Source organism: Bison bison, unplaced genomic scaffold (assembly GCF_000754665.1).
Source record: "Bison bison bison isolate TAMUID 2011002044 unplaced genomic scaffold, Bison_UMD1.0 scf7180017864203, whole genome shotgun sequence".
Lineage (NCBI taxonomy): Eukaryota > Metazoa > Chordata > Mammalia > Artiodactyla > Bovidae > Bison > Bison bison.
The window spans coordinates 4,238,154-4,252,083 of NW_011494775.1; the positions used below are offsets into that span (position 1 = coordinate 4,238,154).

The following is a 13,930-nucleotide window of genomic DNA, read 5'->3' on the forward strand; positions in this document are numbered from 1 at the left end:
AAAAAGAATTCATTCCTTTAAACAGTAATAAAGACATTTCTCTATTATAAATGTTCAGAGAAGAAGACTACAAGGTTAATTATAAACTAAACTGCCTTCCCAAGGGAATAAGAATTCCTTCACTTTGTCATCTATATCATCATAAAAATACCGTTTTGACTTTCACCTGGAAAAATAATCACTAGGAAGAACTTACCCAGAGAAGCCAAATCAGAATACTGTCCACTGAGAAGGAATAAGTCAACAGCTACCTGCTGACCAGAACAGTCCAAGGCTAATTTCTTATAGAAGTCAGTTGATGGCGTCAAGTGAATTTCCTATTAATAAATTACAAAGAGAAAAAATTTTAAATCATTAAATTGTCATAAAATTTATATATCGTTTCATACATACCACTGAGGTGACACCAGAGATGGAGGTTCGACCCCTGCATCAGGAAGAGCCCCTGGAGGAGGAAATGGTAACCCACTCCAGTACTCTTGCTGGGAAAATTCCATGGACAAAAGAGCCTGGCGGGCTACTGTCCATGGAGTTGCAAAGAGTTGGACACGATTGAGTGACTGAGCGCACACACACCCCCCCCATATATACTGAGGGTTAACAATTATCTTTGAACATTCTATAAAATCCTTTATGTTTTGTAATATTTTCTCTTTTTTTCAGTAAGAAACATGTCCTGCTTAAGAATTTTCTATTTTGCTTTACTTTTAAAAAGGAATATACCTATTATACTTATTTTGATACTCTTTTAAATGCTTAATGCTGGAACTTCTAAACAATTCATATGTAATACTTTTCATTTATCATAAGAGATAAGTACGATTGATATTTTCACTTTATAAATATAAGGAAACACAGGGGCAAAGTAATTAAGTAACTATTCAAGCTCACACATTTAAAAAGCAATGAAACTTAGGCAGACTTATTCCAAAGCTGACACCTTTAATCATTACAATAAATGGCCACATTCTCATCTTTTGAGAAATATGTATCTTAAAGTAAGTTTATACACACAAGGTGCTCAAAAACAATTCAGGATAGTCAATATAACAAATCATGACTAATTTTACTCATCATACAGGTTCTACCTTGTCCCTAGCAAGCATATTCTCTTAGTTTCCCTGACTTTCTCATCAAAGGCAGGTGGCACTGCTGCTGCTAATTAGTTGCTAAATCGTGTCCAACTCTTTGTGACCCCATGGACCATAGGCTCCTCTATCCATAGGATTTCCCAGACAAGAATACTGTAGTGGGCTGCCATTCCTTCTCTAGGGGATCTCCCTGACCCACACTGAATCCACATCTCCTGCACTGGCAGGCGGATTCTTTTACCACTGAGCCACCTGGGAAGCCACACGCAAATTTGCTAGTGGTCTGCTAAAGATCTAACATAAGGTAAGAGTGAATCAGATAGAAAATACTGAAATAGAAATGACTACATAAAAGAGAAATGATTATTCATTTCCTTATATTCCCTGTTTTTCATAACTGAAAAATAAAATAATCTCTACAGTCAAAGGGACAAAACACCAGCATAAATCTTATTATACACTTAATGACTTTCTAACCTTAGCAGATGACCTTTGGTTGGGTTCCTCTCGAGGTTTCAGGGCTCCCACTCCAAGAGTTGGGAGTTGTGTTTGAAAAACAGACATTCGACCACCAGTTGGGGACATCAACTTAAAGGCAGCCTGAAGAGCTGGACCCAAGGCACTCTGAGTCTCCAAGGTCTTGGTGAACATTTGCGGCAAAGTTTTCAGTAAATCTTGGACGAGCTTGTGAAATAAAGCAAGAAAACTCAAGAGTGTTACAATAAAAAAAATTTTTTTCCACAATAAGCCAGTAAGTGATACAATAGACAGGACATTGAGTCATGATGATGGTCAGAGAATCTACAGACAGTACAGTAAACAATGAAGTTGGTCAAATGACAAGAAAGCCATTTTAAGTCAACATTATAAATTGGCAAGCAAGACAAATCAAAATTGGGGCCTTACAGTTCTTGCACATGCAGTAGTCCAGCAAGACTATAAGTCCAAAATATATCCAAAAGAACCATCACAGTTTAGAGATGTGACATATTTAAATGCCATGGAATATGGCCTTCTCAATCACCTCTATACACTTTATTCTTTTCGGTTCCAAAGTGTATTTAACTCTTCCCTATTGCAAAATCTAAGATAGCCAGTAAATTTGCCAACTAATGATATTACTACAAAAGAAAAACAAAACAAAAAACAACTACCTCTTCAGGTTAGGTTGTACAAATAAAGAGAGTTAATGGGAAAAAAATACTTTGCACTATGGCAAAGTCACCATTGCCAACAGCTGAGACCATAGACTTGCTAGTTAAAATGTTACCCCTATGGCATATATGCATGTACAGGGTAGACAACATCCCCCCTTCAGACACATTCTGTTCACCTCTCACTGTATTATGTCATGGCAATTTCCAGGCAGGTAATAAGAGTTTCTTCTGAACTGACCTCAATGACACTCTGTGAATCAGAAAAGCAAAGGGCACTGAAAGCAGCCTAAAGTGCTTCTACGTAGTGACCAGAAGCTTATCTCAGCAACCCTCCCAATTTCCCAAATGACTGGCAAGGCAGGCTTCCTGCATCTTATCCTCCTTTATGGAACAGACTTATCTTCCACCCTATCACAAACTGATATATTAAACTTAAAAGCAATCAGTTTAAGGGCAAACTCAAAAGCTGTTCATCTGATGAATTTTAACTAATTGCAAATATAAAACGCTACACATCCTAGAAATGTCACAGAAAGAAGCAAAATTCTACATAAAGTTCATTTAAAAAATACATTCCTTCAACATTTCAATTAAACATGTCAGATAGGAAAGTGTCCCTTACCTCTTTACTTTCATTTAAATTTACTAATAAGTTCTCCGGCATAGGTATAAAAACATCTGAAAAAATAAATACATATTTCTTTTAAACAAAACAACTGTCACAGATGTTCTAAATATATAACACTGATATAATTAACCAGCCCTACACTTAGAGAAAAGCCATATCCTCTACTTTCACAGCAATGTCTACCTATGTTCAAAGAGTTACCCCAAGCGCTCTGTAAGGTTTGTACAAGTACTTTGCTTCTTAAAGACAATTTAGAATCCTGTCTTAGAATTCCCGCTTAGCCACAAAAGCAGTCAAAGAAACACTCTTGGCATTAAAAAAAAAAAATCTTGACTAAGAAGACACACAAAAATTCTGTCTTGAAATACAAGTAATACAGCCCACTAACAACTCTGTCATTCATAAAGTGGATACGTTCTCACAAAGAAGGCTACTCCTACTCAGGGCTATAAAATCAAGTAAATTGCAAGGTACGCTAAATGGCCACATCAGAGGAGTTTTCCAGTATTCTAATTTATTCTTGCTTATGTATTAAATACGCTTTTCTGAAAGGAAGCACACTGGAAGGAAAATGTGGGTGGTGGTGGAGTATTTTGAGGGGGTCTCACTTTTTACATTTTTGTATTGTTTTTCATTACAAAATTACAAAAATAAGGCTCACCATAATTCTTATAAAAATAATACCAACAGATAATTTGAAACATTAAATATTTAACTATCATATAAAAAATCTACTGTCTACTGTTCTTTCTTTAAAATTAAGATTTTAATAAAAGTTTTGAAATATAATTCACACACCATGAAATTTACTCATGCAGAAGATACACTTCAGTGATCTTTTTACTATATGCACAGAGTTGTACAACTGTCACCACTATCTAATTCTTGATCCTTTTCATCACTGCAAAAGAGAACCCCGCACTGATTAGCAGTCACTCCTCACTTCCCTACCAACTCCCACAGGTCTGGGCAGCCTGTAGTCTTCTGGTCTCTGAACAGGCCTATTCTGGACATTTTATAATATTGGAGTCACACTATGAGGTCCTTTGTGACTGGCTTCTTCCTCTTAGCCTTACATTTTCAAGGTTCACCCATGTTGTTTTTTTACTGCTGAGTAACAACATTTCATTATATGAATATCCTACATTTTGTTTATTTTGGGTTGTTTCCACTTCTTGGCTGAGTTGTTAAAAAACATTCATGTACACATTTTTGGGTAGACATGTTCTGTACTATTTTATTTTTAATAATTCATATTAACAATTTTAAAAAATTGAAGTATAGTTGCCTTCCTATTAAGTAAAATTGCTGGGTTATAATAGTTAACTCTATGTTTAACTTCTAGAGGAACTGACAAAATGTTTTCCCTAATGGCAGCACCATCTTCCATTCCTACTACTAGTGAATGGGGGCTCCAATTTCTCCATATCCTTGCAAAAACTTGCTACTGTCCTTTAAAAAATTTTTTGCTATATGACACCCAGCAAGGGATATTCATCAGCTCTTTAATAAAATTGAGAGGCTGAACCATATCAGTAAATTCACAACTTGGCCCATTATCAGAATTATTATGTGAATTTTATTTTATGCCAAATAAGTATTTGGAGAAATATGAATAGATAAGGGAAAGGGGAAAGACTGACTTGGCTGCTCTGTTATGAGATTTGGAACAACCAGGACAGAAGAGGGGCTCTATTCATCTATTGCATTTTAAAGATGTACAGCCAATTCTCATAATTCATAGATTTTATAGTTGTGAACTTACCTATTTATTAATATTTATTATTTGTAATCCCCAAACCAATACTCATGGAACTAACCAGTTATTCAGACATGCTCAGAGTATCAGAAAATTCTGGTTTTGAGATTTCTTTTTAACTGCTGTGATATGGCATTTCTTTGTGGTTTTCATTTGCATTTCCCTCGTAACTCATGATATGAGCATCTTTTCAAGGGCTTATCAGCCAACTGCATAGACAGAATGTTCAATATGGTGTACCATAGAGACAAGGCTATTCAAATCCTTTGCCCACTTTTTAATTAATTAGGTTGTCTTTTTTATTAAGTTGTAGAAGTTCCTTGCATGATCTAGATATATATTTTGATCAGATATATGACTTGCAAATATTTTTTCTCATTCTGTAGGTGTCTTCACTTTCATGATAGTATCCTTTTGAAACACAAAAAGCTTTAGTTTTTAAAAACATTTTCATTTTTTTATTTTATTGAAGTATAGTTGATTTCCAATGTTGTACTAATTTCTGCTGTACAGCAAAGTGACTCAGTTATACAAATATATATTCTTTTCCATTATGGTTTATCATAGAATATTAAATACAGTTCCTTGTGCTACACAGTAGGACCTTATTGTTTACCCAAGGTTTTAATTTTTAAGAAGCCCAACTTACCTATTTTCTCTTTTGTCGTTTGTGCTTTTGGTGTTATATCTAAGAAATCACTGCCTAATTCAAGGTCACAAAACACTTCTATGTTTTTTTCTAACAGTTTTATAGTTTCAGTCTCATATTCAGATTTATGATCCATTTGGAGTTAATTTTTTAAACTGTGATAAATACATATAATATGCAAAATTTATCACCATAACCATATAAAAATTTTTGTCATTCTTTTTTAAATTTTCATTTATTTATTTAACTTTATTTTTGGCTGCACAGGCTTTCTCTGGTTGCCGTGAGTCAGGGTTACTCTCTAGTTGTGGTGCTCGGGCTTCTCATTGCAGAGGCTTTTCCTGTTGTAGAGCACAAGCTCTAGGGTACTCGAGCTTCAGTAGCAATGGCTCATGGGCTCCAGAGCGTGGGCTCAGTAGTTGCGGCACATGGGCTTAGCTGCCCCATGGCAAGTGTTAACTTCCTGGACCAGTGTCCCCTGCATCAGCAGATGGATTCTTAACAACCGGACAACCAGGAAAATCCTCACCTTAACCATTTTTAAGTGTACAATTGTTTTCCATAGCACTGAACCATTTTACATTCCCACCAGCAATATACAACAGCTCCAAAGTTTCCACATCCTTACCAGCCCTTGTTATTTTCCATTTTTAAAAATAATAACCATTCCAATGGATGTTAAGTGGTATCTCATTGTGATTTTGATTTGCATTTCTCTAATGACTAATGATGTTGAGCATTTTTTCGTATATTTACTGACCATTTGTGCATCTTCTTTGGAGAACTGTCTATTCAAGCTCTTTGTCCATTTTTGAGTTGTGGTTTATTTATTGCTGAGTTGTATGTATGTTTGTTAGTCACTCAGTCATGTCCAACTCTTTGCGATCCCATGGATTGTAGCCCAGCAGGCTCCTCTGTCCATGGAATTCTCTAGGCAAGAATACTGGAGTGGGTTGTCATTCCCCTCTCTGGGGATCTTCCCAACCAAGGGACTGAACCGGGGTCTCCTGCATTGCAGGCAGATTCTTAACCGTCTGAGCCATTAGCAGCTCTTTTATTAATCCTTCATCATATGTATAATTTGCATATACATATGTTTTCTCCATACTTCTGTACTTCTTTTTACTGTCTTGATAGTTTTCTTTCATGTACAAAAGTTTTTAACAGTGATCAAGTCCAATTTATTTATTTTTTTCTTTTGTTGCTTCTGCTTTTAGTGTCATATCCAGGAAATCACTGCCAAACCTAATGTCATGAAGATTTTCCACTGTTTTCTTAGAGTTTCAGTTCTTAAGTTTAGGTCTTTGATCCACTGAGTTAATTTTTTTTAATATGGTTGAAGATAAGGGTCTAACTTCATTCTTTTGCATGCTCAGTTTTCTCTGAACCATTTGTTAAAAAAACTGTCTTTTCCCCATTGAATGGTCTTGGTATCCTTATCAAAAATAAAGTTACCATATATGTGAAGGCTTATTTCTGGGCTTCTATTCTGTTCCATTGGCCTATGTCTATCCTTAAATACTTCCTGAATGAGATTTAGCATTAACTTGTTTTTGTTGCCTTGTTCAGAATTCACTTTACCTCCATAATTCTGTTTCCTCTTCTATAAAATAAGAACTTTGACTGAAGAACTCTCACAAGTCCAAAAATCTTGTCACTATATACTCAAAGTTTTTCTCAATATAGTAGAATCATACCAAGTGATCTGAATTGGCTGAACAATCATGAAATATTTCTAAAACTAAAATTTCCTCAGTTCATTAATTTAAGTATATAATATATACCTTCAATATCTGAAACTATTAGCATCTGAGGTTGAGAGAGACCTTCTTGAAGACTGTAGAAGTGGATTGTACTATCAAATGTTATGAAGCCAATTTTTGTCCTGGTGTTGCCAGGAAGCCTAAAAACAAATTCAGAAGAATATTTTATAAAGTTTTATATTATACCTAAAATATCTGCAAAGAGTTACATACAAACATTTGCTTCTGTCCTGTGGAAAATGTCCCAACAAAAATGTTTTTAATCCATGCAGTGTTTAATCACCATGGAAACATATACTACTCCAAAGAAAACACTACACATAACCCAAATAATCAACAAAACCAAACAATAATACAACAATCCAAAACTCATTATACCTATATAAAGCTATATCAATCACTTAGGAAATGACATATAAAAAACAACGGAAAGGATATACAAAAGTCTGTAGATGATTTTAACTTATAAAAAAGACTTCAAAAAACTGCCACATACCAACTCTAAAGTGTAATTTACATATTGCATAAAGCTACATACTGCTTTACATACTGTATCTTTTTTAAAAAATTGCTTAAATTTATTTTTATACTGCTTAATACATTCACTTAAGAAGATCAGCAAAAAGACATTTTAAAGAACTTAAATATGTACACCTTAGTTTTACAAGGGGAAAAACAAACTAGTTTTCATTCTTGGTAAGTTATTGAACCCTCTCATCAACAACAATTCCTATACACAACCTACAATATTAAAAACACAAATGCCGGTAAGGACAAAAATGCCTGCAACCAAGCTGAGGGAGTTAGTCCATTTCTGATGAGACTTGCTCCTGAAAATTCTTCCTTACCATACAAGAGTACAAGAGTATTTCATTACACTGAAAGGTCATGCTAGCTTTCATGGGTTATACTAAGCATGTAAGAACCATTTAATGTACAGTTGTTTTAAGAGGCTTAAGAGAGAGGACCAGCAAATGCAATGTGTAGACACTGTTTACATTCTTTTTCCAACAAACCCACAATAAAAAAACATTCTAGAGACAACCAGGAACAAAAATTGAACTGGATATTATATCATATTATGGAATTACTGCTAATTTTGTTTGATGTGATTCCCATATTTTAGTTAGGCTTAAAAATAATTCCACGTATTTTTAGGTAAAATGATATACTGACTGAGATTTGCATTAAAATACTCTAGGGGAAAAAGGAAGGGCAGGGGTAGATGAAGCAAGAACAGCTGAACGCTAAAAATACTGAACCTGAGGCTAAGTGCCTGGAACTTCACTATATTCTTTCTATTTACCACATCCTTGAAATTTTTCCATAATAAAAGGTTAAAAATAAACTAGTATTTCTCAGAGAAAGGGAGACCTAAAGTTAACTATGGATTTAAGTGGACTTTTAGAACATAATTACATAGCTTTTAAAATATATTTTGGAACTACTTATTCATTTTATTAATACAAACACTATTTCTAAATTAACCTGAGTTAAGATACTTACAAATCCAGATTGTCTAACAAACTCTGGCAAACTGAATTCAAGTATCCAGTTTCAATTGCATTGTGAGACACATCAAAAACAAAGAGGTACACTGGAGGTTGAGGTGGTCGTAACTGAGGGAGAAAAAGGATCTCATTAAATACAGTTAACAGGATTTAATTTAAACTTACCATTTGTCATGTCTACATATAGCAAAACAATAAAATAAACCTTATTTACAGATCAAGTGGAGACTATAGTAATAATAGATGAAGAAAATAATATAGAAAGAAGTTTTTTTCAGATGCATACTTAGAAAAAGGAAAATGAGAATATGATTGTCATCTGTTAGAAGAGTGTTTTTTCTAGGACAGGAAGGGGAATACATATAATCAGAAAGCTTTTAGGGGACCTCCCTGGTGGTCCAGTGGCTACGACTCTGTGCTCTCAATGCAGGGGTCCAGGGTTCAATTTACAGTCAGGGAACTAGATCCCACATGCCAGAACTAAAAGAGCCTGCATGATGCAACTAAGAGCTGGTGTAGCCAGATATTAGGTTGGTGCAAAAGTAATTATAGTTTTGCATTGTTGAACTTTGCCATTTGATATTGGAAAAATTTTTAAGTAAATGTGGTTATGTTACACATCATTTTAATGCACATTTCTTGCTTTATATTTTTTGCTAATGAATTATTACTTGTCAATTTTGTATGTATTTTAGACTATGAAAATTGTTACTAGACAAAAAGTGAATTCATGCAATTTTCTTATTGGAGTTCAAAATGGGTCATAAAGCAGCAGAGACAATTCACAACATCAACAATGCCTTTGGCCAAGGAACTGCTAATGAACGAACAGTGCAGTAGTGGTTCAAGAAGTTTTGCAAAAGAGATGAGAGCCTTGAAGATAAGCAGCACAGTGGCCAACCACTGAAAGTTGACCACAACCAACTAAGAGCAATCATCAAAGCTGATCCTCTTACAACTACATGAGAAATTGCCCAAGAGCTCAATGTCGACCATTCTACGGTCATTTGGCATTTGAAGCAAACAGGAAAGGTGAAGAAGCTCAGTAAGTGGGTGCCCTCATGAGCTGACCGCAAATCAAAGAGGTTGTTATTTTGAAGTGTCATCTTCTCTTATTCCATGCAACAAAAACAAACCATTTCTCAATTGGATTGTGACGAGACGAAAAGTGGATTGTATACAACAACCAGCAACTATCAGTTCAATGGTTGGAGCTAGAAGAAGCTCCAAAGCACTTCCCGAAGCCAAACTTGCACGAAATAAAGGGTCCTGGTCAGTATTTGGTGGTCTGCTGCCAGTCTGATCCACTACAGCTTTCTGAATTGCAGAAAAACCGTTAGATCTGAGAAGTATGCTCAGCAAATCGATGAGATACCATGAAAATTGCAACACCTGCAGCCAGCATTGGTCAAAAGAAAGGACCCAATTCTTCACAACAATGCCCAACCACCTGTCACACAATCAACATCTCAAAAGTTGAACAAATTAGGCCAAAGTTTTTGCTTCATCTGCCATATTCACCCAACCTCTTGCCAACCAACTACCACTCCTTCAAGTATCTTGACAACTTTTTGCAGGGGAAACGCTTCCACAACCAGCAGGAGGCAGAACATGCTTTCCAAGAGTTCGCTGAATCCTGAAGCGTGGATTTTTATGCTACAGGAATAAACAAACCTATTTCTTGTTGAAAAAAATGTGTGGTAGCAGTTCCTATTTTTATTAATAAAGAGCTGGTTGAGACTAGTTAAAATGATTTAAAATTCAGGGTCTGGAACCATAATTACTTTTTCACCAACCTAATTAATAAATAAATATTTTAAAAAAAGAAAACCTTTTGAGAGTTTTGGCAATGTTCAATTTCTTGACCTGGGTGGTGAAACAGTGGTATTATGATTACTTGGTAACCTATATATTCATGTTTCATAGGCTTTCATCATATTTCACAATTTAGAGAAATTACAGTTCTGAAAATGACAAATCAAGTCAACTTGAGCTGGTTATTTAACCAACACATTTCAACCAGTTGCAGAAAAATGTACAAGTATATTTTAAACTTGCAGGAAAATGTACAAGTATATTTTGTATATACTTGCAGAAAATGTACAAGTATATTTTAAAAATTGCAGAAAAATGTACAAGTATATTTTACACTTCCAAGCTCAAATATTTGTCTTCAATTCAATAAAAAGCATCAAATAATCACACTCAGAACTTGATGTCTAGTATACTTTTATATTTTTTTGCACATATCACTTGCCAAATTCATAGAATCTGCTGTCCAAGAAGTAAGTCTGGAAGAAGCAACATCTCCTGCAGACCTAGGCAAGTTTCCAAATTTAAAGGAAGCCATTTTTACAAAAGCTAAGAGGTAAAGAAATGGAAGAAAGCCAATTCAAAAAAATAAATGCTTCTGATTTTTTGGCTTTAATTCAACAAAGGCACAGCTACATAAAGGAAGCTATTAACAGCCATTTAAGTTTCACAAAAACGTTTTCTATACTGAAATTCCCATGTGGTGAAAACAGACTGAGTCCTCATAATTTCTATACTAAAATGGCCCCAATTGACCAGATAGAGACTATCCCATAAAAATACACTAAAATAAAATATTAAAAGTTGGTATTAAGTCTTATCTTCATATTCCCTTTTCTTAGAGGCAATTATTGCATAGAGAAAGAGAAACCAAAAGTTCTGGATATTGCTAGTCACTTAAGTAAATCTGTTTCACATCTGTAAAACAGGATGAACAGTGCTTAATTAAGAGTTGTTTGTGATGATCAAAAAGATATATGTGCTTTGTAAAATGGATAGTACTAATCAAACATTAGGCATAATTATTATCTTTTCAAATGCAAGACTTCAGATACTCACACAAGTGTATGTATAAGTACTTACAAGAGCATACACATCACATTATTATTTATAATAGCAAAAAACTATGAGACCTAAAAGTATACTAGTATGATCCCAATATTTTATGCAGATTTCTGAATGGATACCCAAGAAACATAAACAGAACTTTGCATATACTTTCACTTTCCAAACTTACCCTTATATACAAATTAACTATGTTTATAATGAACAGGATAACTTTTATAAATTAAAAATATAACATTTTATTAAAGAACTCCATGGTATATTTAAAACCCAGTATTATGAAATATTTATGCTATATAAAAAGTGAAACTTTACCATGTATTCTGATGGAGCCATAAACTCAATTGTAGCATTTTGAACTTCAGGTCTTCTGTGAGGTTCTCCATAGACTCTGGTCAAAGGGTTGTACATGAATTCTTCAGGAACTATGTGAATTAACAACATACGCTGTTAAAACTGAAAGGATTATGTTTAATACAGCTTGCATTTGGCTGTTTTCTTAATTTAGGGATTCATATATAATTCAATATAAATTAAATATTAAAAGCTAAATGCACTTTTTTTTTTTAACTTGGCCATGCTGTGAGGCATGTGGATCCCAATCAGGATTGAACCTGCTTCCCCTGCAATGGAAGCACAGAGTCTTAACCACTGGACTGCCAGGGAAGTCTGGGTTAATATACTTTATTTTTGAGTTCCATTCAATTTCTCTTCCTAATGAACAGCACTAAGTATGTTTTGCTTTTACAAGTACTATGACTTTTCCTATTTTCTAATATCCTTTTTCTCTTAATTCCTGGAAAGCTGCTTTCCTAAAATAGTTTAAGAGGATGATAAAAACTCATTAAGTGAAAAAAAAAACCCAAAAACTCATTAAGTGATCATTATTTTCTTAAAACGCAAGACTAAACTTTGTCTTAAATTTCACAGTGGTACAAGGATATTAACATTTGATGTCATTTACAGACTCTGGTTGCCCCTGGAAAGCTACGGCAAAAATACTTCAAAGTATTTTTTGGGTATCAGGGTATGGGGCATGGTGAGTTTCAAAAGTTATTAAGACCTCTATGGAGTATCAGCTGCCTTCTGCTTATAAAACATTAGTGCTCCAATATTTTCTAAATTATCATTGCATCTGTCTTCTCAATAACTGTTTAAAAATTCAAATCCCAATATATGCTGAAGGGTAAGCTATAGTTCATGAAATGCTCTGGGCTGCATACGAAAGTGACTTCAACTTTAATTACAATTTAACTTCATATACCAAAGCACATATACATAAGATTTTAAAGGTGTACTAAACACTATACATACATATATTTTCTGAATTATTACAGAGTAAAAAGAATGCTCTTTTTCTACCCTCATTTTCATCTACTCTAAAAATACAAACAGTAAATGTGGTTTTCAAAAATCTCAGAAGCTCCTCTATTTCCCAATGCTTAATGAAATCTCCTTCTAAACAGATTTTTAGAAAAATTGAAAACTTAATTTTCAATGTGGATATCAGAATGCCCTTTTTCCTTCTCTAATCCTAATAGAATGTTGTTAGGTGATATTTCTTAATATATAAATAGTGAAACAGTTACTGAAGGATATCTCCTCCTCATCAATTACTGAAAAAACTACATTCAACTAACCTTCTAGCACTGCCCACCTCCCTTCATACAGCAGTGAATGAAGCTAATGGCAGCTATTCTGTGGACTTATTTTCTTTCACCCTAGAGAAAAGGCATGGGACAATTTCTAAATAAAAATATTTCTTAAATTATAGGCTTAAATAATACCATGAAATATGCCATTTGTTATATGCCCAATATAATAAATGTAAAAAAATGGTATCAAAGTAATATTACCATATTTTTTGCTTAAGAAATATGTAATCATTTATATATAAGTATAAATGCCTGAAAAAAAAGTGAAAAGAAGTTATATATGAGTGGAAGGATTACACATAAATAAGACAGGAGGTTTTTTAAATTTTTTTTGCTTTTTTAACTTTACATTTATATTATCCGATTTCCCTACAATGAATACAATAATATTAATTTAAAAAACATACCATCATTAACTCGGTAACATAAGTTACATTTCCATCTCCTTTGATCAAGAAAGCTGACAAAAGGGTTGATGTATGTCCTGCATGAACGGCATCTCACAATTGTACTAGAGGTAACCACAGGCAATTGCTGGAAAAAAAAAAACACACAACTGTTTATTAAAGACAGCAATCATCATGTCTAAGGGTAAAGCAATCAATCCATACAACTGTTGCAATATTATAATTTTCGAGGAAAAACTAGGGTAAAAAATGTGTCCAACCTGCCACACAAAATATTATGTAGTTGACATGTATTGATTTTTAAAACCTAGTGATTTTCCCCAAGACTATTCTTATTAAATTTTGCCTTTTAAAAAGTATTTATTTTCTCATTAAAAGTTTACATCGCATATACAACACTGTAAAGCAACTATACTCCAAAAAAAATTGATTT

The 13,930-nt window shown here is 33.9% G+C and overlaps 1 protein-coding gene across 4 annotated transcripts in view; it reads right to left on the bottom strand.

Moving 5' to 3' along the window:
• Positions 1 to 13,930, bottom strand: part of SEC24A (SEC24 family member A) — an 80,455-nt gene that overhangs the window by 23,064 nt on the left and 43,461 nt on the right. For all 4 annotated transcript variants that reach the window (XM_010844500.1, XM_010844501.1, XM_010844503.1 and 1 more), the window contains 7 exons: positions 13,498 to 13,624; positions 11,751 to 11,860; positions 8,554 to 8,666; positions 7,069 to 7,187; positions 2,871 to 2,926; positions 1,569 to 1,775; positions 197 to 317 (listed from right to left, as the gene is read on the bottom strand). In XM_010844500.1, the coding sequence (XP_010842802.1) occupies positions 197 to 317; positions 1,569 to 1,775; positions 2,871 to 2,926; positions 7,069 to 7,187; positions 8,554 to 8,666; positions 11,751 to 11,860; positions 13,498 to 13,624 (853 nt within the window). The remainder of the gene's footprint in view (positions 1 to 196; positions 318 to 1,568; positions 1,776 to 2,870; positions 2,927 to 7,068; positions 7,188 to 8,553; positions 8,667 to 11,750; positions 11,861 to 13,497; positions 13,625 to 13,930) is intronic.